Below are 26,902 nucleotides of genomic sequence, written 5' to 3' on the forward strand. Positions count from 1 at the left end.
TAAACATTTTCCACCATGTAATTTTCAACATGGGACCATTCTTTTTATAATATATTATAGATATAGATAAATGTTTTCTTTTCTAATTTTGTTTTAAGGACGTTTTTTAATTATAAGATTTAATTTTTCTTTCATAAATTACTAATCATGCTAATATGAAAAGTTTATAAGACTATTAACTAAATACTTACTAAGAAAAAGTGTTTATAAGATGCAAGCAAAATTATCTCTTCTGGCTGATAACAACTTAGGGGGTGTTTGGTTCACAAGGGGGAAAGGGTAAGAGAAAAGGAATCCTATTATTATAGAGTAAAGTATTATAATAATATATAAAAAAAAATCAAAACATAAAGCACCTATCTTTAACTTTATTGCAGATCATCTCCTCTCTCCCTCTCTCTCTCTCTCTCTCTCTCTCTCTCTCTAATAATATACATATTTTCAACCACCACCTACCGAAGTTGTCCCCGGCTACCATCACCATATCCCATCTCCCTCTTCTTCTCTAATAATACATATCTTTAACAACAACCGCCAGTCCACCACCCACCAGATGTCAGATGGTGGATTTTGGTGGTGGGGGCTGTCGGATGGCGGTTGGTGGAGGTGAAGTCCGATGGTGATGTCTCTGGCCACCATACACACACACACACACACACACACACACACACACACATATACATACGTTTTTGAGTGGTGGAGGCTATTGGAGGTGGAGGTTGTCGGAGGAGATGTCGGATGGGTGGCTGCCGGAGTGATGTCGGATGGGTGGTTGCCGGAGTGATGTCGGATGACGGTGGCTGCCGAAGGTGATGTCGGGTGACAGTGGCCAGTGGTAGATTCCAACAAGTCCGGCAGAAAAAGAAGAAAGAAAGGGTGAAGAAGAAATTTGTGATTAATCATTACCTTATCCCTAAATTTATTGGGTAATGCTCCATTACCCACTCCTAAGTATTGATTACCTTTTCTTACCCCTACCAAGCACTAGTATTCATTCCCTTTGCCATTCCTTACCCCCAAAACTCCCAACCAGGCACCCCCTTAATATATAAATATTGTTTTACGCGAACATTAGATTACAAAGAGCTATATTGAAAACTTAATTCCCCTTATAGCTCAATGGTTGGGCACCATCTTTTCATGCTGGAGGTCTCGACTTCGAGACATGAGAAGGACATTCCAAGGTATTTCACAAATAAAGTCCTCCAGTGAAGCATGTTTGAGTATTGTAAAGGGAACATAGTTTTATCCCAATTAAATGTCGTGTCTTCGGACGGTTTAGTTGGGGATTTCTCCTCCTACTAGGTATTGAAGTTGAGAGGGCTCTCTAGCGCGGACCCGGTTAAGACAACGTAAGCTAGATCCCCTGTTGCGAGCAAATGATCCACACCTTTAAAAAAAATATTGAAAACTTATGTCCAGGTAAGAAGTAGATCATATTTTCTCAAGTACCGATCCCATTTTGGTATCATTTCGGTTCTGGTATCGAGAAGTAGTACTGAATGGGATATGGAACTAGGACTGGTACGCATTTTTTTTTGTTCGTAGAACTTAAGACCGCGGTACCAGAAAATGGTACTGAATGAAAATGAGACGGATATTGGTACCAAGTTTCGAAGAAATTCTGGATCAGTATTCGTCGGTATCAGACTGGTATGGGACGGGACCGGTCCATACCCATATCTCTTGTTTATCTTTCCACTAGCTAATCAACCCAGGTTCAACCCGGGTCTTTTAATCAAAATTTTGAATACGGAATTTAACCAACATTTTGAAACCCAAAAATATGTATAAAATTGTATGTAATTTGTGTTGATATATTATACGTTAACAGGGTGAAAGTAAGTTAACTAATAAAATGATTTATGAAACAAAGAGACAACTTTTGAATTTGAACCAACCTATCTTCATAAAGGAAAGCTCAAATATGCATCAATGTAATCACCTCACTCACTCACATTAAAATTTGAATTCATCATTTCATCACCACAAATCCCCATTTTGAATACAGAAACTTAACCCTTAACAACTTAAACTTCATTGTCTTTTCTTAAGGTACTTAATTTCTTTTCATGAAACTGTGTTTAAACTTGAAGCACTTCACCTAATCTTCAGCAACCCTAAAATATGCATGATATATACTTGTTACATAAGTTTCATTCTTTAGAAAGGGATAATAACTGGAACAGTAAGGTTGATGAATATGAGATATTATGTGTTTACCTGGCAATGTCTTGAAATATTGAGATATTATGAGACACATGTTCTTTAACAGTTGAGAGTAGACGATTATGCAGTGTTTGTGTCACTTTTAGTCCATAAGTGTATTGTGTCCTGTCTTGAGTAAGCAAGTTTTCAATAACAATATGATCTGCATTTCTTTCTTTAGAATGAATGGCTTCAAAATATACACATATCTATTGCAGTAAAGGTTTGGAAGGCATACCCAAATATGGCAAACTGTCACTCTTCAAAAGATACCTTTTAAGCGAGTTGATGCATAACCATGTAATTACCTGACTCATAGTTATGTACATCATTTTTTGTTTTTCATTAAAAGGTTATTCATCTATTAATCCTAGTTTGCCAAGCAATCAAAGATCTTGTTATATACCTATTACAACTTCAAAAGCCGAAACATTTAACCCACATAACATACTTAATAGCCTATTGAACAAACCTATCTGCCAATGAAGTATCATTCAATCATCCACATAGCTTGAACCGTTCTCACAAGGCACATCAGCCTCAATTTTGTTTAAATCATAGACTCGTCGCAAAAATAAACTTAATAAGAGATTATTCAAATCCAATGATAAAAATCTGTAATAGTTGTATAAACAATCCATTAAGTAAGGTGCCGACCAAAATAAACCACAAAAGAGAACTTTAGCACAATGTCAAGAATAGAGTGCCACTACCTCATTTCCATTCTTCAATCCATGACTAATTGATCAAAATTTGATAAATTTCAGTTTACACCAATGCAATGAATATTACTAACCTGGTCACTCAACAGGTGAGGAGAAGCTGGTTGAAGATCAATCATCAGTTACCTTAACAACTGTTAAAAATACAATCTTGTTAATATCTTCTGAATATATTTCATTTTGTACCAAATACTATCAAATATGGATAATAATAGATACCGAAACACAATGCATACAAACGCATAAAAATCGAAAAATGTCACTAAAATAAATAGGCACCCATCATCCATTATTTATATTCAATAATTGAAAGATATAAACCACAACAAATTCAGGTTTTAAGGCTTAGACTTGGAGATTCTCCAGTAGACATTTTATCAAACACCTTATTCATATATCATATCAACCAAAATTAATCATTTGAGTTGATCAGAGGCTTAAACTTAAAGATTTTCTCCTTATAACAAAATAACAAATATGGCTAGTAATAGGTACCGAAACACAATACACACAAAAGCATAAACATTGAAAAATGTCACTAAAATAAACAGAATTAAGATATATATATATATATATATATATATATAGACACACGCGCACACACACATTATCAATACTTACACAGTACATACACATCATTAAGTTAATTGCATATAGATGTAGATATAAATACAAATTTACACTTACATCAAATAGATAAGATCATGCTGATGATGCTTTTGTTTTGATTCCAGATTTTAAAAATGTGTGATCAAACAGATAAGATCACGCTGATGATGCTTTTGTTTTGATTCCAAAGTTTAAAAATGTGTGAAATCGATGTTTATGGTGAGGAGAAAGGAAAAATAAAAAAAACTAACTGATTTATTTAGTTTTAGTCATATGTTTTACTGGAATTTATGAAATTTATAAAATAATTTATGAAATAAACAGGGAGACTGTCACTTGACAAATTTTTAATAAAATTTTTAAGTAATGAACTTTATTTTATTATAAAGAGAGATTTTCTTTTTCTTTCTTAAAACCAATTGTTATCTCAATCTATAAATATGATGATCTGTAATCTATTTGATCGTTCAACATATTATCAACTTCTATAGTTACTCTTAATATACTTATGTCAAGCTTTAAACTTTGGTTCTCCCCAATATTGACAATTCTTAAAGAGTTAATAAACCAACATATTGAGATTTAACTCCTCAACCAATTGGCTTAGCCCAACTTGACCGAAACTGATAACACCCTCCGTTTGAATCAACCGTAAGCTTTGACACTTTAAATTATTAAAAGTTATATAGTATTTTATACATTTAAAAATAAGTATATTTTCTGTCTTTACATGGTGATCTGACTTATCACTTATGTGGATAATTGGATCGTGAAACTTATATGGATCGTGAAATTAAAGTGTGAAGTTGGTGGCTAACATGTTAGAAGGAAAAATAATTAAATAAATAAATTGAATATACGATTATTATACCTAATTAAAGAGTCGTTCAAAAGTCAATATAAGCTCTACAAATGATCATCGTAATTTGATTAAGTAGGCTTTAGTTTATTCATCAATCATAATCATAATAAGAGTTAAATTGATGCTACTGGATATGAAAAATGCATGGTTTGTTTTTGATTTGTTTTATCTAGTTTTTAGGAAGAAAATAGAACATAATAATAGCTAAATATGTATATATTAGGAATAACAAGGTAGAAGCATGGTCGGTCTATAGGGTGGAAATAGGGGGCGACGAGCCGATACCTGTTTTTTTAGGAGCCCATTTTTAAAAAAAAAATTTTTTAGAAATATATAATTAAAACTTTTACCGTCTTATAAAGAGAGGGGGGGGGGGGGTCTAAGCAGTCATAATAATCGAAGTCAAGTGATGCTCTCATTTTTTTCAAAGTGATCACAAATTGTCATTGTCCCCATCTTTTTTTTAATTTGCAGGTGATACTTTTCTCTTTATTTTTATTTTATGTAGATAACGATTAATTGCAAACTTTTATTTTATGATTTTGTATTTTTTTTAGTTTATTGAATAATAACTTTTGTTATGTTTATTGATACAACATTTATCGTCGTTTTTAAAGATTAGCTTATATAATATAAACTCGTTGTTCAAAAAATATATACACATATAATTTGTTACACTTAGCCTATGAGCCCTTTTTTGACGCTCGGCTAACACCTATAAATATTCAGGGAACTTAGAAGTTAAATACTATTTGATTTTTCTTAATTCAAATGATATTTTATAACGATAATTGAACTTTTGAAAATAAACGTTAAAGTCACTTTATAAGCAAAATTAAAAAAAACATTTCATAACAGATTCTCTGTAAGGCTTCAGAAATTTTAAGGTTAGGGGATAGAATTTTATTTTACTATATAGCCAAAATAGAAGTTTTCAACCGAGTGGTTTTCTAGTTTTTGGGTTTGTTTTTTTCTTCTTTTACTTTCAAGTAAATAATGTATATAAATTATCAAGTTTGGTCCGACTTGGATTGGGGTCGGTCTTAGCCTGGTCTAGTGGTCTACAACATTGGAATCGCCAATGTTAGCAATAAACTCCTTTTCTAGGCAGCCGATATATTAAACGAGCCGAACCGAGGTCAAACTCGATACGACTTATGGTTGTTCGATGAATTTCATGATGCAAGCTAAAAGAAATTGAGTGAAAAAAAAAAGAACATTAAAACTCGAAGCATTGAGGACCCCTATTCCTACATAGTTCCCTCCTCATCTCCTAAACATCAACCAAATTTTAAATTATTTCGAATTGTTTATACTTATTCAACACCATCGTGCCACTACGTTCCATTCGTGAGATTATTGTTATTTTCGCATATAATAAAGGTACATGAAGCCGGCACTCCTATAATCCAAGATTCCAAACACCCATATATAAATTTCTTCACTTGTATGCAAAACAAAATTGTATATATTGACATTTTGAGTCATTTTCTTAAGAACAATACTTAGATGTTCATATGCTTTAGTTTGTTTCATCACGATATCATTTAACCTCACTCTCTTCATGCGATCGGTACGTACATATATATACATATATCTTATAATTGAGTGTATATATGTTGTCTTTTAGTATTCTTATCTATGATTTCCTGTTTATTGTTTGTGTTTTTCTTCTTTAATGGATAAACGAGATACGTTACCCAGACATTGCCCCGAGAAACATTATTTTTTGTTGTGTTCCGTACTATTTAAAAAATTACTACATACTTTTAGTAACATTATATTGCTGAAAACCTGAGTTGATATTGATTTTTTTTAATGAGTAACCAATTATAAATTAAAAAAATCGATAGTATAATTTTATAATAGATTAATACTATATATAAATTCTAAAAGATAATAAGTATGAAAGTAGAATATTTAAAATAAAAATACAAAATAATAATACAAACATAATTAAAGCTAATTTGCCAAATCATTGAAAATAGAAAGTGAAACAAAATAATCCATAATAATAAAACATCAACCGAAATAACATTGAAACTAATAAGTATTGCAAACAAATTTTTCGGAGATAGTTAGGTGTATATATTCAAAACATACACCCTACTGTTATATGTATATATATGTAATAGTTCACTTATAATAGGATGAGATAATCATAAAAATGTTACAAACTTAAAAAAAATAATATGCAATTAAAATAAGTGATCATTGTAAACAAACTGGAAACAATTTAAAAGATCAAAACATAATTTGTCAAGCCAAAAATTATGAATATAAGATGAGTGCAAAAGAAAATAAAGTTGGCCCATTAAGAAAGTAAAAACGGGCCCAAAGAAATAAAATGGTCCGTTACTATTCTTTGCACGCATTTCCGTACATTTGTTTTTAATATATATATTAATGTTTTGTTGTTTAGCTATTTAAGTGATATATTTTGTTTTAAGAAATACTAGCTAAGATTTGAATGAATGTTTTGGCTTTGCAGATATATAATGGCAACAAATCTGTACTCGAGAGACAGTAAAAGCAGGAGTTCCTTCTATATATTTATAATCGTCGGTTTGTGTTGCTTCTTTTATCTTTTTGGGAGATGGTCAAGGAGTGGATTCGGTAAAGGGGATACACTAGTTATGGAAACGACCAACACCGGTGCAGGTTGTAACTTTCTTCCAAATCTTAACTTTGAGACGCACCATAGTGGTAATGCCGGAACCACTAATGAGTCAACAAAAGTCAAAGAGTTTTATCCATGTAACGCTAACTTTACCGATTACACACCCTGTCAAGATCAGAAACGGGCAATGAAGTTTCCTAGAAACGATATGATTTATAGAGAACGACATTGTCCTCCACAAGAAGAAAAGTTAAAATGTTTGGTTCCTGCGCCACAAGGATATGTGACACCATTTTCATGGCCTAAAAGCCGGGATTATGTATCTTATGCCAATGCACCATACAAGGCGTTGACGGTTGAAAAGGCTAAGCAAAACTGGATTCAATATGAAGGTAATGTGTTTAGGTTCCCGGGTGGGGGGACACAGTTTCCTGAAGGGGCTGATGCATATATTGATCAACTTGCTTCTGTAATACCAATCGATAACGGAACTGTAAGAACTACACTAGACACGGGCTGTGGGGTACGTTTCTGTTATAATTATTGGTTGCCCAAATGGTTTTAGTAATCTTTTTGTATGTTGGTCCATTTGGGGGGTGTTAAAACTTGTGATTTTTTTAATAGTAGTTAGCATATGTATATATTTTTTCAATTAGGTTGCGAGTTGGGGTGCTTATCTTTGGAAGAGAAATGTTATAGCTATGTCCTTTGCACCAAGAGACAACCATGAAGCACAAGTTCAGTTTGCTCTAGAAAGAGGGGTACCTGCCGTTATTGGTGTTCTTGGATCAATAAAGATGCCGTATCCGTCTAAAGCTTTTGACATGGCTCACTGCTCAAGGTGCTTGATTCCATGGGGATCAAATGGTAAGGACTCCTAAGAACCAAAGTAGGCTAGTTATATTCTAAAGAGGTGTTTTTCGCTTCTGTTTATACACGATTAGTGAATTCATGATTGTTTCTTCATTGCATTTTCTCTATGTAGATGGTAAATACATGATGGAAGTTGATCGAGTTCTTAGACCTGGTGGCTATTGGGTGCTTTCTGGTCCTCCTATTAATTGGAAAAACAACTACAAATCATGGCAACGTACAATGGAGGATTTGGAGGAAGAACAACGCATGATTGAAGAAGTTGCTAAACGTCTTTGTTGGGAGAAAATATCCGAAAAGGGAGAAATGGCGATTTGGCAGAAAAAAATAAATACTGAATCATGTCGACCCACAGAAAATACTCCTGGTGTTGTGTATTGCTCTGACGATCCCGATGATGTCTGGTACAAAATCTTGCATTTATTTTTATATTTAAGATGACATTGGAGTAGAGGTGTGAGTTTCAATCTTTTACTTGTAAATTGGTTTATATGACTTGTATTATAACTCAACCGGGTCAAATAACAAAATTATCTAAAAAGAGAATTGGTCAAAGAGGTTTAAAATCATCAAAGTCAAACTATAACTCATATACACCAACCCAGCCCATTTCAAACCAATACTTCTTAACCCATTAGCCAACCCACCTGGGCCTCCCAGCTTGCCACATATGCTTGATTATTATCAACATATTCCTGAAAATTATATTCTATTGTGGTGCTTTAGGTACAAGAAAATGGAAACATGTGTAACTCCTGCAGGTTCTAGTGGTGAGGATTATGAATATAGACCTTTCCCTCAAAGGCTTTATGACGTGCCACCAAGAATTGCAAGTGGATCCATTCCAGGGGTTTCTGCTGATAAATACACGGAGGATAATAATATATGGAAGAAACATGTAAATGCTTACAAACGAGTTAATAAATTTATTGACTCTGGAAGGTATCGCAATGTCATGGATATGAATGCTGGTTTGGGAGGTTTTGCAGCTGCACTCAACTATTCCAAGTTATGGGTTATGAACGTTGTTCCTACTGCAGCTGAGACGAACACACTTGGAGTTGTATACGAGCGTGGGCTAATTGGCATCTATCATGACTGGTATGAATCTTGACTTACAAATGGGATCTACTATAAATGGTAAAGTGTGCAGGTTGGGTAATAAGTCAAAATAGTTTCGCTCATAAAGGCTTATGGGCTGGGATGGACTGGCTTGTGAAAACTGTTGAGTGATAAATGGTCAAGGAGAATTTTGGGTCAACCCATACCAAAATTTACTGTCAAGACCTTAACCTGCCCAACCTAAATGTCTTGCCACCAGTAGTAAATGGGCTGAATTCCCACTTCTAGGATTTACCACTAACTTAGGGACTTGTGAAAGAAGATGTTAAATGGTGAAAATGTATTGCAGGTGTGAAGCTTTTTCAACATACCCACGGACGTATGATCTCATTCATGCCAATAGTTTATTCAGTTTATACAATGACAGGTAAGTAAGCAGAACATAGTTTAAAATAACGCTTAGAGTAGACTTGTTCAAGATTTTCTTGGCCAATACATGGATAAAGAAACACGAATGGTATAAAGATTGTAACTTTCTTTGTTAAAATTCATGTAGATGTGATTTTGAAGACATTCTTCTAGAAATGGATCGAATTTTACGTCCAGAAGGCACTGTCATACTACGTGATGATGTAGACGTGCTTATAAAGGTGCAGAACATAGTCAGGTCAATGAGATGGGATACAAAACTCATAGATCACGAAGACGGGCCTTTAGTTCCAGAAAAAATACTTGTCACTGTTAAACAATATTGGGTTGCTAATGAAAACAACTCAACGTCCACTTCATAATCACCACCAAATTTAACTACCATTCATTCATGTTACAAGGTACTTTTTATCAGTATAGAAAAAAATTTCTTCATAGTTCACCCTTCTAACTATAGTAGTCAAGTTACCACTAATTGGATCAGAAAAGTGTAATCTTGAATTTTCGATATGTACTCTTTATATTTTTGTTACTTGTTAGGTAAGTAAATTTGTGGGCCTAAAGCAAAATTATAAAATTGAGCCTTTTGTTATGTCTACTGTGTATCCAAAAATATGGGTCAGGAATGAACCTAAAGCGGTTAAAACTGTTTTACCCGCTTTACCTCGAGACTCTCATGGTACTTAAAAAGTTAAAAGATTTCTTATATGAGCAACCAATGATCTTTCATGTATATAAAGAGCTTTTTGATTGACATAACATTAACATCCATATATACACAAAAGGGGAACTGTTTAAGATAAATTTGATCCTCTAAAAGTCTTCAAGATAAACTGTATGATGATATATTACAAAAGGGTAGGGTCTTGATACACCTTTAACTTGTGAGGTCATGTTCCTGTCTATTTTGGCAAACATTTTAAGTGTTCCTACCAATGGATCAAAGAATATAAATATAATAAGATAAACATAATTTGCACCAATAGATCATATCATAACTGTTGATATATTGTTTTCATTACTCACGAGTCACGAGTATACGTGGGAACATTGGATCGGGCCCGCCCTCAAAAGAAAAGCTCAACTAAATTTATTTATTTATCTTACTATTAAGCTCAATTGATATTTCTTTTCCCTTAAAATCTAAAGCTTATGATAAAAGTTTTTGGACAATTATAATATAATTTTTGACAATTCACACATAGGTTCTTCTGTTTGTAAAAAGTTTTTTTTACATCTCTCCGCCCAACCCAACCCAACACAACTCAAATCGCTCAAATTACCACTATGTGGGGAGTATGAAGCTCTATTTGAAAAATGAACACACATGAATGACCTATAAAATAAAATACTTGCGAAGCAATAAGTACCCAAAAGGCACAATAAAAAAACAAAACATTGATACAAATCAATGACATTAGCGAACAAATGGGTTGTTAAACGTGTATAATTTGATTAATATCAACAAGATTGATGTCTTAAATTCGAATTTTTTAGGTCTCTCAAAAGTGACCAGGGTAAGTGTTTGAATATGGTTACAGAGATATCCAGGTAATTGGGTCGTCTACATCTGAGCCAAAATATTCATCCTGCTCAATAATCTAAGTCTGAAAACTAGACAACTCCATTTCTATTGATATTGGTTTAAGCATGCATGGGATATGAACATTATACACGATTAAACTTAAATGCAAGTTCTAGATAATATCATGTACATATATAGAATGGAAAAACACTCACTAATCTAGACATTCAAAATTAATAAACGGATTATAATTTGATTTTAACAAGTTACGCCGTTATTCATCCTTTTATCTATAGCTTTAATTAAAGCGGAAAATATAATTTTGACACTTTTTCTTGATTTAAAGAACTATGCGTCATTTATAATGCTATAACAAGATAATACATGTGACGACAATAACTAAAAGTATACTTGATTCTAACAATTCATGTACATCAAATACATCTTGTAAAATCTGTTGACATAAAATTGTTGGTGATATTATCAATTATAATAGTGAAAGTACCCACAACTAGCTATCAAATGACATTATATATGTTGCACGAAAACATTTTTGTGCTCCAAATTTCATGATGCCAAAAGGTGTTTCAATATTCACCACAAAATGTAATGTGTTGACAATAAAGTGTCACAAACATGATGCAATTTATTTCCAACTCAATAGTAACCATTGTCTAACAATGACAAGATAGATGCATTAATCATATAAAGGTGGTATATATTTCATATGAAACATTTGTGAGTTTCGTTATTGCCAAGGAGTGAACAGGACATAATTAGAATTGATATACAATCGAATCGAAAATGCTCTGTATGGACCATCCTAATGCCCTATTATGCGCCATATGGCCGAATAAAGCCAAGCTCAGGTCATGCAAATCTATCTGGGTTAGTTCTTGAGCCTGGATTACAAATGGTAACGTACATGAAGCGTTTTAGAGATACGTGGTTGTACACACACCATGTAATGTGTATACTAATCTCCATTTTTTGAGAACGAACGCATAATAGATCGATAATATATAGACTTTTTTTTTTTTTGAACAGCAGAATTTTATCACTAATAAACACAACTAGCAAGACACTAGTTGTTAAAAAATACAATTACAAGAGAAATCCAGATAACACTACAAACAACAAATCTAGACTCTACTCGATACATTAACTGCGAAAATGAGTGAAAAAACTTATACCCATTACGGCGACCCAAGACATATGAAAAACTCCCAACCAACGAAGGCCGAGACACCGGTTTTCACTTCGTGGTGTTTTTGATGTAATCCCAAATATGTATCGAGGCACAAGTAACCCAGAACGATCCTAACAACATACCAAAAAAAAGGCTACGAACATAAAACTTGAAGCATTAATCAGGATGAAACGGCTTGACTAACCACTCTTCCCAAACATAAGAATTCTTTCTATCCCGGTTGTGAACCCATAGATACAAACAAAAAATGATAGCATGAAATATATCCATACTGTTTTCTTGCGAGTTATTATGAAAAACATCGTTTATCGCTTTCCAAATGTACCACCACGAGGTGTATAAAATAGCTTCAAGTCTTTTTCGATTCTTACCATAAATGTTCAAAGTATCACACCATTTGAGAATGTCTTCTGGTGGAGAATTAGGAATAGCCAGCCGAGTCCAATTTTTAAGAGTCATAACTTCTTTCGCCACCTTGCACCGATTAAATAGATGATTAATGGTTTCAATACCTGACTGACATTGTCCGCATCGAAAGCTTGTTATTTCGATACCTCTGGCAAAAAGGTTCACATTTGTTGGAATGCAATTTCTTCTCAATCTCCAAATAAAGGTGTTGACTTTCTTGGGGACAAGAGAGTTCCATTTGGTTTTCAAGTTAGCATCAGTAGGAAGACAATGTTGATCAATCGACTTACGAATTTAAATTTGAGCCTAATTTAATTTTCATTAGCGTTAAAATATACTATTGTTTATCATTAGCGTTAAAATATATTTCAGATTTTGAGCCTAATTTAATTTTCATATATTTTTGAGACATGAAAAAACATATATCTTTGATAAATAATAAAGATGATGAAACCATCAAGGTTGTAACAGAAGAAAGTAATCTTTTCAATTAAGGTGAACAAGCTAGTGTTAAAAGAGTGAAAAGTGTAAGAAGCATATGCACATGCAAATTGGCTTTTTAAACTCAATCACTAAGTCCATCTCCATAGCTCTCCCTATTTATACAACAAAATGGCCCCCTTTTCTTCATCACCCCCATACTCTAAATCCACTTTTCCAACTCTCAACTCTTCATAACCCCCATGCTCTCCTTATTCCATAACCACTTATATAACTCATAGTCTCACACACCCTTTTTTTCTTCATCATTTCTTGGAACCATACTAAAATACAACTCACTTTTTTGGTTCATTATATAACACATAACCTCTTTGAGCCGTATTTTGTTCATCAAGTCTTGCAACAATAAGAAAACATACATCTTTTTGTGTGTGTAGATATTGGCTTGCTTTTGGCTATTACTATAACATTCTCTTATACAAAAAGTAATTAATTAACATGATTGCATCCGACAAAAGGGTTTCTTTGTTTGGAAACAATGTCGATCACCAAGATGCATCATTCTCTTCTTACTTGAAAGAGAACAACACTACAGTGCTTAAGTTTACTCACCCGCCTCATATCAACACGAAAAAGATGGTAGAAGATGGAGAAATTGGGATTTTTGGAGCCGAAAAGTACTTCAAAGGAGCCATGGATGAACAAATTTCAAGAACTCCTAACTCCATCAAGTCTACAAACTATCATCCAAAAGACTCACCAAAAAAAGATGAAGCGCCACCTAAACCAAAGACCGGATCAGCTACTCCAAGTGTTCGTTCTGAAGCAAGTTGGAATAGCCGAAGTGGTTTATTGGCTAATGGTGGTAACCAACGAATTCGTGGTTCTAGAAGGGAGAAAAGTAGCTCTGTCAAGAACTTACTAGTCTCCCTTGGCTGCAACTGCAATGATAAGGCGTCTATTAAGATCGTCGAAAATAAGGCTCCTGCCAAGGAACCTGTGAAACCTCCAGCAAATCTTGCTGGAGGTTTCAATGACAACAAGTTAAACATAAAGAAAGAAGATTGTTTTGCTTTTCCGGTGTTGAACACTTGTCCACCAATGAAAAATGAAGTAAATGAAGAGAAAGGAGGTGACATTATTCATGTGCAAACAAGAAGGAACTCGTTGGAGGTCTTCGGTTCTCCTAAGCTAGAAAAAGGAAAGAAGTCCTTTAGCCTAGAGAGAAAACTAACCATGTTGAATTGGGATGGAGTGACTCCTAGAGCCGAAAACATTGATATCATTGGGGAAAACGATGCAGCAAGTGACGCAAGCTCAGATTTATTCGAAATCGAGAGCTTCTCAACTAATGGAAATAACTCATTTCTTACAAGACAAGTTTCAAATGGAAGATCAAGCAATGCAACACTCCCAAATGGGTATGCCCCAAGTGAAGCAAGCATTGCATGGAGCGTTGTTACAGCTAGTGTGGCTGGTTACTCGATTATATCGGATTATGAAGATACAAAAACATCCAAGAATCATAACATGGCAAATTCTAGGAATGTCAAGGCAGGTGGTGGTGATCATATGGAAAGGATGATCAAAGGAAGTGGGATCCTTTCAGGGTGTAATAGTCATAAATCAGTGAGAGTTGCTGGTGAGCATGTGGTGGTAAGTGGTGGTGATAAGGTCGTGGTTACGAGTGGCACCACCACAAAAGAGCGATTCCGGTTGGATTCTATGGTGCCAATTATGAAGCTCCAACCAGAAACCAAGCCAATGAGTTCACTTACTCGAGGACATTCACCGCGCTCTTCAAATCACTTATACATTCAGCAGCAATAAAGAGTACTCATATACATTATATGTGTGTTTACATATAAGAAAAAACTATTTGGTGTGTTGATAGATTTTCTTTGCTAAAGTGATATGTTATGCAAATATTGTTATTGACGATCAGTTTTAAATTATACTGTATGATGTTAGCCTAAGTACTTATGCACTAGATATACATATTTTTCATACCAAAAAGTCAGAAAATGCATAAGCCAATTTAAGGCCAAAGAAACTTGCACCAATGTAGTCCAAATAACGTCTAAATCAGACCAAGTATAATCAGTAGAGAATTAAGGAGCTTTCAGAAATAGAAAGCCTTCACATCTACTAATTAATTAAATTGAAAACAGAATGTATGTCCAAAGTTAAGACACTATAATCACAAGTAGTTGAATCTCCTGATCAGCCATTAAGTTATCAACCATACTGATTTGTACAACACCTTTGGTCCCCACAATTACTAAAAATTTTGTTAACTTTGTCAAACAATCTGTCTCCATTCTTTTTATATATACCTACATTCTATATTCTATATATTAGAGGTGGTATGTGGTCATTTCTTTCCTTTTACTTTAAAATGGGTCTATTTAGGTCTCTCTTTTTTTTTTTTTATCTCTAACTTATAGATAAATAAGTTATTCAATCGATTTACAAGAAAACATGTTGAAAGCTGCTCAAAGTGGATTCGAAATGTATAAACCTTTCTAAGTTAATCAATTCAATAAACTATATATATTACTATTATTAGAGGATTAACCGGGTTAAGCAATGTTAGTCGGTCTAGTCCGCCCCAATTGTGGGTCTAGGGTTTCTAGCATTATCGCATGGGGTTTCGTGATGTATTAATGTCAGAGATAGAAACCCTATACTACATTCAGGTCAAGCCAGACCTGACAATACTAATGTAACTTAACCCAACCAATCCTCTAGTACTATTGAAAAAAATGTATAACTTTTCACACTTATAGTTGACACCTAATATAAAAAGCAGTTAAGTCTGGCAAAGGGTGTTTCGGGTCAACTAAATGACTCATTACCCGTCATATATGCGCATTGTGCCAACTCTATCTTATACATACAAAGATAACAAGACAAAAAAAAAATGTAACACAAGAAGTTTGGCATTCTATCGTTCATAACCTTTTCCAAACACGATTTGGGTCAATGTATGATTCGACCCATTAAGCCAGGGTTAATTTTATCCGGTAGGTCTAAGCACTCTTGACCTAAAAGGTAATACCTACAATCATTGGGGTCTAATAGTTAAGCATATTTGGACTGTTCTACAACCAAGAGTGCTGAAAAACATACATAAAGAATATAGAATGAAATGATTGGGATATGATTTAGTGAAGTGAACCATATGAAGTTAAACAGTGACCATACTGCCAGATTCAAATTCAGAACTATAACAATAATTGATGCTTCCAAGTAACAGAATCCAAACATATCTTTTAAAGGACCACTTTTCTTAGAATTTTATCTAGTAAAACTCCATTTCTCATCAGTAAATGGATCTTTAGCCTAGCAGTATTCCAGGTTGCCCAACAACAAAGCAGACGTGGATTCGAGTCCCATTGACATAAAATGTGTGAACAATGTGTGCTTTGTAACAATTCCCTTTTTATAAATAAATAAAAAAAAAAAGTAATTGATATGCATTTTGAGATCAGGATGAAAATCAAGTCTCATAAATGTTTACATATATCCAAAAAGAATAGGAACTCAGCTACCAATCGTGTCAATTTCTCGGTTTTAAATTGTCAAATATGTAGGTGTTTCTCTTTAGTGATGAATTAATAACAAAAGCCTAGCTAGATTGTGGTCCTTGAGATATACTATTGTTAATTCGAAAGCTAAAGGTTGATGCATCAACATTACTGCAAGAAGATACCAAGATAGTATTGTTTTTATCCATAAAAAGTCTATCTAATTTTGGGATATTTCTAAAGAACTGCAAGAAATTCAAATTAATGTTCTTATATCCATCAAAAAGTTTATCTAATGTTTAAGATATTTCTAAAGAACTTCATGAATTAAGATCAATATATAAAGTGTTGATCAAGACAAAAAGTTAGCTTTTTTAGAGTTTGAACATAACTTCATGTGCGACTTAGTTTATGATAACGATTTATAAATATTGTGACCCGAATATATTTAGACAAGGTGTGTGAGAAACAAAACTAAGGACATTGGGTCGTAAAACACCGAGGACTGAACATGGGATATCCAGTGTTTTGTAGTTATATTACAAAACGGTCATGTCAACTCAGAAATAATTACTTACAATACACAAGTATATATGCATGTATGTGCAGAAAATAATTGCCAAAGAAGAAAACATTCCATGATGGAATAGAATGTCTTTTGGTATATGTAAACCATGCAGATAATTACCTAGCAAGTGAAAATATATGGTCCACATTCGATATATAAGACACTAAACAAACTTTATAACAAGAAGAACCAAAATTCAACTTGTTCACTAATATTTGATTCAAGATTGGCATATATTTAGTACCTACTACCAAAATACAGAAATTTAGGCATCAACACAGCTCAAAGAGAGTTAAAGCATGTATCTTTCGATCTGCGGTGTTGGACCACCGGCTATTTATTTGATTGAAGTTGATGGTAGAGCATTGTAACATGCCAACTGATAATGGTGAGACATATTTTTACTTGTCACATTATTTAACTAAATAAGCTGAAGTTAGGAGACAAGTAGGAGGCCTGTAATATGTACCAAATTGGCCCATTCCGATATCTCTCTTCATTGTTATCTACAATGTTTTAAATACCGGTAAATACCGGCCGGTATTACCGGTACCGGAGACCACGACGGTATTTTAAGTCCGGTATTTTTTCGGTATTTTCACTATTCAATACCGGCCGGTATTTCCGGTATTCCCGGTATTTTCCAGTTTTACCATACCGGTATTTCCGGTATTTTCAAAAAATAAATTTTGATTTTTTAAAAAAATTATTTTTATGACACTTTAATGTTATTTTTTGTTACTTGTGAACTTTAAAACCTATATTTTGTTATGAAATACATATTTGATATTATTTTTGAGTAAATTATAATTGCATTTTGACTATTTTTGTTAAATTGTAATAAGTTTTGTAAGATTTTTACACAAAAAAATATAATAAATTAAAAATAGCATATCGGCCGGTATTTTCCGGTATTACCGATAATACCGGTAATACCGGAAAATTTTTCCACGCCGGTATAACTAAAATACCGGTTTTTAAAACATTGGTTATCTATTGGTTGGTTCAGAGAAGTTGTTGTTCGTAGCCCTCAACAAATATCTTTCCTTATATATATACGAGTATGTATATGTATATATTGCATAAGTAACTGTATTTATAGAAGAAAGTGTCACATAAAAGATGGAATGTTTAAGTCCAAAGGTCTGCTTTGACAATGACTACCATTATATGGTGGTTGTTAAGCCTCGTAACGTACAATCTTAATATATAATTGCAAAAAGAGGAAAAAGTATACCAAGTAATTGACAACTAAAAAGTGGACCAGGTTTGGTAACGAGTAAAACGAGATTCACATTCAAACGGGTCCGCTTAGTATGGATGCAGACGGGGTTGGGAGGGCTAAAGAAGTCTAATTAGATTCATGAAAGACCAACAAGAAAAACAAAGACTTAATTAAGACCTACGATATATAAATGGATGTGCTAAAACTTCTGACGTTCTTATGGAACAACATAACTACAATAGTATAATGATTGCCTTGATAGGTGCATAGTGCATAGATTATACAAGAGAATATGAAAACCGATAGGTGTTTTTTTATTAAACTTTTTTTAAACATATAAATGTGTCGTGTATAGAGTCGTCAATTTGATATACTTGATTCTTTAAAAAGGTCACATGGCATGCTTGTTTGTTGGTAATGGATCAAGTGTGTAGTAATAATCATATCGTTTGAAAAGACACTTACCTCTAGTTCATATTCTAGTCGTACTTCTGGTAAAGATATTGTAGGGGTAGTTGTAACTTATATACAAATCAATAATCCACTGAATGTGAGCACCAGCTTACCAAGTATAGCTAGAGCTAATAGCGTTGTAGCTTTTAACGTTTTTAATTGGAGTTTTTATTGTATAATGGTGTTTCTAGAGTAATTGTAGCTATTACTTAAAGTCACAAAATAAAGTAAAACACCATATAAAATAAAAATAAACAAAAAACAACCAAAAAATACAGTCACCCAACGATTGTCTTTAGTTACCTAAATAGTACATTATCTATCTATATCTATACTCACTATTAAAAATTATATGGGGTGTTGGAAAAATTTACATGTTTAGGACATTTAATTTTACCCTTTTACCCTTTACTTTAAAACAAAACTAAATATTCTTATTCTCTCTTTTTCTCTCCAAAACAACACACAAGATATTATTTCTTTTTATATACCAAAACAATACACAACCCCTTTATTTTCGTGAATAACCACCGCCGTCGTCCATCATCAGCCACCGTCGTCCATAATATCCGTCGCAACGCGCGGGTACCATGCTCGTTTTTACTTAAAAGATATTGGGAGTCAAATAATGCAATTTAATGTGTAAATTAACTTATTTCGAGATATAACGCTTGATGAAAGCCTTCGCTTCGTCTTTGTAGTTTTTCCCCACTTTTTTCTTTTATGAAAAACATATAAACTTGTAAATAAACAAATGGGCTAATACCAAACTCAAATTTATTGGGCTACTGACTTAAAACACATGCACGTTAAAAAGATAAATGGACCAGTAGCCCAGCCCATATACGCATAAAAAGACCTAATATCCTAAAACCCTAGCTGTATGTATATTTCTTCACTTCACCCCCATTGCAGCTGCTTTCATTTTTTGGGCGTTTTCTTTCAGGTCTGCACCTTTTCTCCCCATCTCTATCCATCCATCATACAATATATCTATATATCTATATCTATATATCTATATTTATATATGTATTTATATTAGCATTAATCAATTAGGGTTTCAGTTTTTCCCTTTTTTTTTGTAAAAAATTTTGCTATCTTGTTTATGTTATTATGTTATTATATACTCATACATATATAACCTTTTTTCCAGAAAAATCGATGCTTTATTTTGTTATCTCAAAATATCATGCAGATCTTAATTTATATATATATATATGTTTGTGTGTGTTTACATTCTATTTGTATGCTAGTTTGTCTGTGCCAAAATTGTTGCATATCTATTAGACTAATTTATATCTAGACTTATATCAAAAGATTTTAAGGATTTGTTTGTATGTTTTTTAACTGTTATTAAGGTTTTTTTTTTTTGGCTTTTTGTATTTTTTAGAAGTAGCTTGAAGAAACAGCAGCAAGTGGTTGCGCGCTGAATTGAGGTTAGGCAAGGATGGTTCATGTTAACTTTTACCGAAACTGTAAGTATTTTTACCTATTATGTTACTCTTTTTATTCATATACTTGCATTTTTTACACAAATTTGTGTATGTGTGTGTATATATATATATATATGTATGTATTAGCTCATAAATGATGCTTTTGGTCTAATATTATCAGTTAGTTTTCAAAGAATCAGTTTTTTAACATTTTAATAGGTAACTTTTTGGTGTTAAATTTAGTTAGCTGTGGTAATGATGTGCGTGGTTTCAAAAATCAATAGTTTGCAGCTTATCTGTTTGTGAAAATTCGTTGAAGCAAAGTGCGAATGTAATGTTTTAATTGCTTTTGGTATACCTTTAATCTCTGTTAATCTAAGTTTCGGTGATTTAATAAAAAAAGTGATTTCGAAAAGATCATGTGAATGTGCTACTATCAGCTATATGTTTATGCAATTATGCTATATAAAGCTTGTGTGAAATAGTTTGCTTTTTAAAAAGGGTTTGATCATCACATACGCTAAAATGTATTTCAGATGGAAAGACTTTCAAGAAGCCCCGTCGTCCGTATGAGAAGGAGCGTTTGGATGCTGAGTTAAAGCTTGTTGGAGAGTATGGGCTTCGATGCAAACGTGAGCTCTGGAGGGTGCAGTATGCTCTGAGCCGTATCCGTAATGCTGCAAGAATGCTTCTGACCCTTGAAGAGAAGGACCCACGTAGGATTTTTGAGGGTGAAGCTCTGATGAGGAGGATGAACAGGTATGGACTTTTGGATGAGAGCCAGAACAAGCTTGATTACGTTCTTGCCCTTACTGTGGAGAACTTTCTAGAACGTCGTCTGCAAACACTTGTGTTCAAAACTGGTATGGCTAAGTCCATCCACCATGCTAGAGTTCTCATCAAGCAGAGGCACATCAGGTATTATTGCTTTACTTTGAGTTTTAAATTGTTCTTACTTGCATGATTTCTTGGTTTTTTATTTGTGTTATTTTTCTGTTTTGCAAATTACTATAATGGATGTCGTGTTTTATTCGGAAAACTTGGTGGTTAATACCCAGGTTAGAAAACAATAGTCCTTTCAAAAGAACAATGTGGTTCTGTGTATTCTTATAAAAGAAATTAGTTATTGGCATGCCAAAACTAGAAATCCTAGACTTCACAAGGCAAATAGGTGTTGCCAACTTTACATGAGTTTTTGATTGCTTGTTACTTGTATGATACTTATCTTCATATTCATGACACAATAAATACTTATATGAGTGTCTTCAAGGGGTTTTTTGGTACAAACTATGATATTTATTTGGTATCATATGGTTTCAGTTTATGACACAGATATGATTTTGGTTGACCAGCATATGTTTCTTAGTGTTTTATCATTGTTTAGTTTGTTAAATGTGTTTACCATTGCATCTGCCATTGTTCTTCTAATACTTAGTTTGTTGTTATTTCTAAAAAAATCTTAAATAACAACAATTTTACAGTGTCATAAATGATTTGGTTGACCAGTTACAGTCCCTCACCTCTTAGGACTTGGGTAATGTTTGGGATTACTTGTGTTGTTATTACAAATGCTGTAGCCACTAAATATTGGATTGTTATCACAAGTTTTTAACGTTCCTATTCTTTCAAGTTTGTTAGTTTTCATCTCTTCTAATAAGGTATTTCACAGTAATTGTGAAGTTGTTTAACCGTGGTGGTTGTTACAGGGTCGGAAGGCAAGTGGTGAATGTTCCATCATTCATGGTGCGTGTTGACTCCCAAAAACACATTGACTTCTCTCTTACAAGTCCATTTGGAGGTGGCAGACCTGGTAGAGTGAAGCGAAAGAACCTGAAGAACGCTGCAAAGAAGGCAGCAGGTGGAGCCGGTGATGAGGATGACGAAGAATGAGCTCTTGAGTATCTTTTATGAAAGGTGTCATCTTTTGATGAGGATGATGAAGAATGAGCTTTTGAGTATCTTCATTAATGAAAGGTTTCATCTTTTATATCTAGTGAACATTGTTATTTGATCTTTTCCAGAACCTGTTACTTTAGGAAGTTTTTGATGATTTGTTGCTGTGTTCTTGAGAATTGGTAATGGATTATGGATCTTGTCTTGATAGTTTTTAAACAGCAAAACTTCTTATTCTGAAATCGTAGCCAATATTATGCTTTAACCATGCTCAAGTGCTCAACAAGTATCAAATATGTGCTGTCCAAATGTTACTAGGTTAAATATATCTATTTGTTGTGCTATCTAAATTTGTAAGTATATTAGACATATATATGTGGAAATATTTATTGTTGGTTTCTACAAGATTAGAGTTTTATGATTTTTAGAAAAATGTATTTGATGTCTAAAGAAACTTAAATTTCTCAAAATGGTTTTAAAGTGATAACTATGTATAAGTTGATGTTACTGTTGCTTGCATGTATGTTTGTCCGTTGCTAATCTTCATTTTGGAGTATTGTTTAAGTACGAACAGCAATACCGACTAAAGTTACAGGAAATCACTTGATCTTTAAAAAAAAATCTATCAATGTATACAATAGATTTTTACTGCCCGATTGTTTGGTATATCGTAAAATTTACAAATTTAGTCTTATGTAATACTAGAATTTATACTAAAAAAAAAACCAAATCAATTTCGGAATGAGCATATGAGAAAATTACGTTTTCAGGATCTCATAGAGGATTGCTTCGAGACTACATGTACTGATTAAGGTATTAACTTGGGAAGGATAATGTGGGTATCAAAACTTATTAGTTATAGAGTAAGGGAGATAAAGCGATTGAGGGCCAAAGATAGGTCGCTTTAGGGACATTGTAGATTGGCATGCGATTCATAAATCCTAATCCTTCGTGTTGAAGGGTACAAGGCCCTGGAAATTATGGATAGATAGATGCTCTTCTGAGCATCGATTCCAGGTCAGGACCTGTGGTACAATCGTATCATTCGATAGTGTCTTGATGTTATTTACATTACCATTCCCACACACCGGGCTAAGACGCAAGCAATACCACTCAAGTAGTCGAGCCAATGCGTGGTACTTAAGCTTACATCGATCACATCAAGCTTGAAGGCAAATGGTGTGAATACGAACTTTCGTACCTTCGTTTAGAAAGTTGCAAAACTACGAAAACCGGTCTTAATATTTTCGGACAAAGTCGGCATCTTAAACACCAGTCCTATCATAGGTGGCACCCAAAGCCGGTATGTTAAACTCTCTGAATTCATTTATGCCAAAGATGTTCTTGTAGACGCTGGCTTTAATCCAATATTACAAAGACCAGTGTCTAAGACACCGGTTTTATTAATACGTGTAGACATCAAATCCAAGTGTATAACTTTTACTAAGTCAACGTACAGAACTAATGTTAAGGGAAATGATATTAGTACCACTTATTTTGATATTTTTACCACTATTATGCATTATTAATTTATACAATCAGTTGTAAAAATTGTATGTTACGGTACATTAATCAAAATTCATGTTACAAATATTATCTCCCTAATGTTAATATATGGACCTTATCCATCACCTTACCACCCATGTAATATATATATATATAGAGAGAGAGAGGGGGGGTAACACTCCGGTGAGAACACTTTTAAAATAAGAACGGTGATAACACTTAAAAACATCATTTTGATGCATAACTAAATAGTGCATAAGTAATTATCATTATTTATGTATTTAACAACACATCAATCCTTCAAAATCGAAAAAATCACGTTTTTTGTTTTGTGCATCTATCTTGGATACATATTATCAAAATGATGCATCCTATATATAGGTATGCACAATAGATCGAAAATTCGAGATGTGCATGTTATAGTGATGAAAAAGATATTTTGGTCAATATATATATATGTATGTTATAGTGATGAAAAAATATTTTGGTCAATATATATATATATTGACCAAAATATTTTTTCATCACTATAACATACACATCTCGAATTCTCGATCTATTGTATTAGTCATAAGTTGAAAACCGGTGTCTAAGACACCGGCTTTAGTTTGTTATGTGACTTTGCACCGGTGTCTTAGACACCGGTTTTCGTAGTTTTGCAACTTTTTAAACAAAAGTTCATATTTACACCATTTGCTTTGAATTTTGTCGTATCCGTACAAAAAATTCTGCTTTCTGTCCTTTTTATGGTGTTTGAATAGACGTATAGTTAGTGTTGGGGAAGTGATATTTCTACAACAAAATTTTGCCATCTACAACGAATGTATAGATTATTATGCACAGAATACAACTGCATGATGCAGGTATTGTTGTAGATTAATAAAATGTGTTGTAGAAATATCATTTCTCCTAGTGTTGGCCTACATTAATATCCACTGTTCTATTTTAGCATCATAAACCTGGCAAAACTATAAATTGTTTCGTTTGTTATCGAGGCATATTCATTCACCACATTAGGCCTCTCCCTAAGGCATTTCATCTTTACCCTCTTCCACACCTCTTCCACACTGCCACGTCAACTTTTCTCTCTCTTCATCCACCTCTTCCACAATCACTCCCTATAACCCCTCTTCCACACTTTTTATTTTTTATTTTATATTTACACAAAATTAAAACTAAACTTAATTTTATTAATAATAAAACATTACAACTAAATTAAAAAAAAAAAAAACATTACAATTAAACATTACCACTAAAAATAAAACACATAACACACTTAAAAATAAAACATTGCAAGGAAAATAAAACATTACGATTATTAAAAAATAAACTACTCGTCGGCGACGGTCTGTTCGTCCTTGTCCTCCTCCGGGTCGTGGCTAGGACCCGGCTGTGGCGCCGGTGCCGCCGGTGCATAAAACGAGCTATCGAAGTTCTCTTGCAAGTATTCACGATATCTCATATGTGCTTCAAAGTCGTATTGCGACAAGCCCATCGGAATTGGTCTCGCCAAAAACTTCATGGCATCTCTAATCTCGGCCTGTCGCAAAGCATCTTTTTGTTCTTGAAGATAAGAACTAATCTGTTGAGCCGTTTCAGAACCCGAAGATCGACCCGATGTGGCATCGGATGAACTAGACAACCTACGGCTAACGTTACGACCCGGTGGTTGCCTAATGGGGTCTGGCCCAAATAAGGCCTCAAATGGGGCCGGGGTGGGGTGGGAATGGGAGTCGAAATGGGGGTCCCGCCTAATGGAACATCATCGGCAATCAAATCTACCGCCGGAGCTTGTCGACTACTTGTGGCATGGTTTTCATTCCAAAAGTTGGACAAGTTTTTAAGAAGGTCATAGCGACTCTGGTTATGCCAATATTTCTCCCCTGTTTGTTTCTTGTATAGTTTGACAGCCGAGTCAGTCACCTGTCGCTCATCCGCCCCACTTTGTCGGCCTTGCTCACTAACCTTCTTCAACACCGCACCAAATTCCTTAACACCCTTTTTAATCTTGTTCCATTTGCCATGTATTTGGCTCTTGGTACGTGGTGCGTATGCCATTTTGCTGTTGAACATTCCCACCACTTTTTTCCAAAAAATACCCTCCGTCTAACTATTACCCACCACCAGGTCCTGCGACCAATGCACCCAACACCGTGCCAACAACAGTGTATCATCATTTTCTCAGTTCCTTTTCTCTCTCGGTTTTGTGGCGCGTCTCTTCCCACGACCCACCTCCACAACTTCATCTTCATCATCGGCAGACGTGACACTATCTTTGTCGGGGACATTTTCATTGATAATCAATGGTGGTTGTGACATTCTTGGTCTTTGTTGTTAGTGGTGGTGAAAGTCAAACGCCATTTGAGCTTGCATTTGGGCTTGGACTAACGCCAAACATTGAGACTCGGTCCAATTTTGGCCCATAATTGGATTGTAACCAATTTGATTGTAATACTCTTGAGAATATGGGTTAACGAGGCAAGGGGGTGAAGGACCCATTCCGGGCGGGTTGGATGAGGTTGAAGCATGGCTTGTTTGGCCTTGGTTAGTTGACGACATAGCCGGCATAGGCGGCATAGCCGACATCGGGTTTTCTAAAAAGTGATTCCAAATGTCGTTAATTTGGTTTTTGTTGTTTGACATGGTTTAGAGATGGAGTATGAGTGAAAGATTTTGCTGATATTGTGAAGAAAATGAAAGGAGTTGTGGAGAAAATGGAAGAAGTTGTGAAGAAAGTGGTGAAGAAGGTGAGTAAAAAGGTAGTGTATATATATATATGAAAAGTTTAAAAAAAACAAAAAAAAAAAAAGAAACTAGCCGTTTACATTTTGAAAACTTTTGAAAAAATCAAAATTTTTTTAGTTTACGTTACCAGTTGGCCCACATTCTCTCGTCTTCACACATCGATGGATCGAATAACGTTGAAGGATTGGCGGTCGACGAGATAGCTCCCTAAGGTTTGTTGTCGAAGACCCATCGACGAACGGTCAACAAAGGCCTTAGGGAGAGGCCTTAGTATCTACAGCTATATATATATTATCATTGAAACTTGAATATACAATCTCCTTGTTTGTTATTATTTATGTATGTGGGCTATGTAAGCTATGGATAAGGTTCACTTGAGTACCATTCATATATGAACGTGAGTTTCTAAGTATAAATTTAATTGTTCATATGTGAACAAATATGTTCACTTATAACATACGCATATGAACATTAAGTTATAATTTAGATGTTTTCATGATTCTTCCAATATAAATATATGGTTCCTCGCATGAACATTTTCGCTATATCATATATAACATCTTCCTATTGAAATTGTTAT

At 33.9% G+C, this 26,902-nt stretch overlaps 3 protein-coding genes across 3 annotated transcripts; all 3 read left to right on the forward strand.

Annotated features, from left to right (window-relative positions):
* The first annotated feature begins 6,899 nt into the window (after positions 1-6,899).
* On the forward strand, positions 6,900-9,747 carry LOC122598195 (probable methyltransferase PMT2). The gene is made up of 6 exons (XM_043770797.1): positions 6,900-7,544; positions 7,678-7,888; positions 8,007-8,298; positions 8,621-8,995; positions 9,306-9,383; positions 9,513-9,747. The coding sequence occupies exons 1-6, from the start codon at positions 6,900-6,902 to the stop codon at positions 9,745-9,747; spliced, it is 1,836 nt and encodes a 611-aa protein (XP_043626732.1).
* Positions 9,748-13,173: 3,426 nt separating this feature from the next.
* Positions 13,174-14,907, forward strand: LOC122595440 (protein PHYTOCHROME KINASE SUBSTRATE 1-like). Its single transcript, XM_043767798.1, has one exon. The coding sequence runs from the start codon at positions 13,468-13,470 to the stop codon at positions 14,797-14,799; it is 1,332 nt and encodes a 443-aa protein (XP_043623733.1). The 5' UTR covers positions 13,174-13,467; the 3' UTR covers positions 14,800-14,907.
* A 4,700-nt stretch (positions 14,908-19,607) lies between these two features.
* LOC122597934 (40S ribosomal protein S9-2-like) lies at positions 19,608-22,313 on the forward strand. Its single transcript, XM_043770526.1, has 4 exons — positions 19,608-19,691; positions 20,136-20,220; positions 20,715-21,096; positions 21,885-22,313. The coding sequence occupies exons 2-4, from the start codon at positions 20,193-20,195 to the stop codon at positions 22,066-22,068; spliced, it is 594 nt and encodes a 197-aa protein (XP_043626461.1). The 5' UTR covers positions 19,608-19,691; positions 20,136-20,192; the 3' UTR covers positions 22,069-22,313.
* The last annotated feature ends 4,589 nt before the right edge of the window (positions 22,314-26,902 follow it).

The sequence above is a fragment of the Erigeron canadensis genome, chromosome 4, assembly GCF_010389155.1.
Source record: "Erigeron canadensis isolate Cc75 chromosome 4, C_canadensis_v1, whole genome shotgun sequence".
Classification (NCBI taxonomy): Eukaryota; Viridiplantae; Streptophyta; class Magnoliopsida; order Asterales; family Asteraceae; genus Erigeron; species Erigeron canadensis.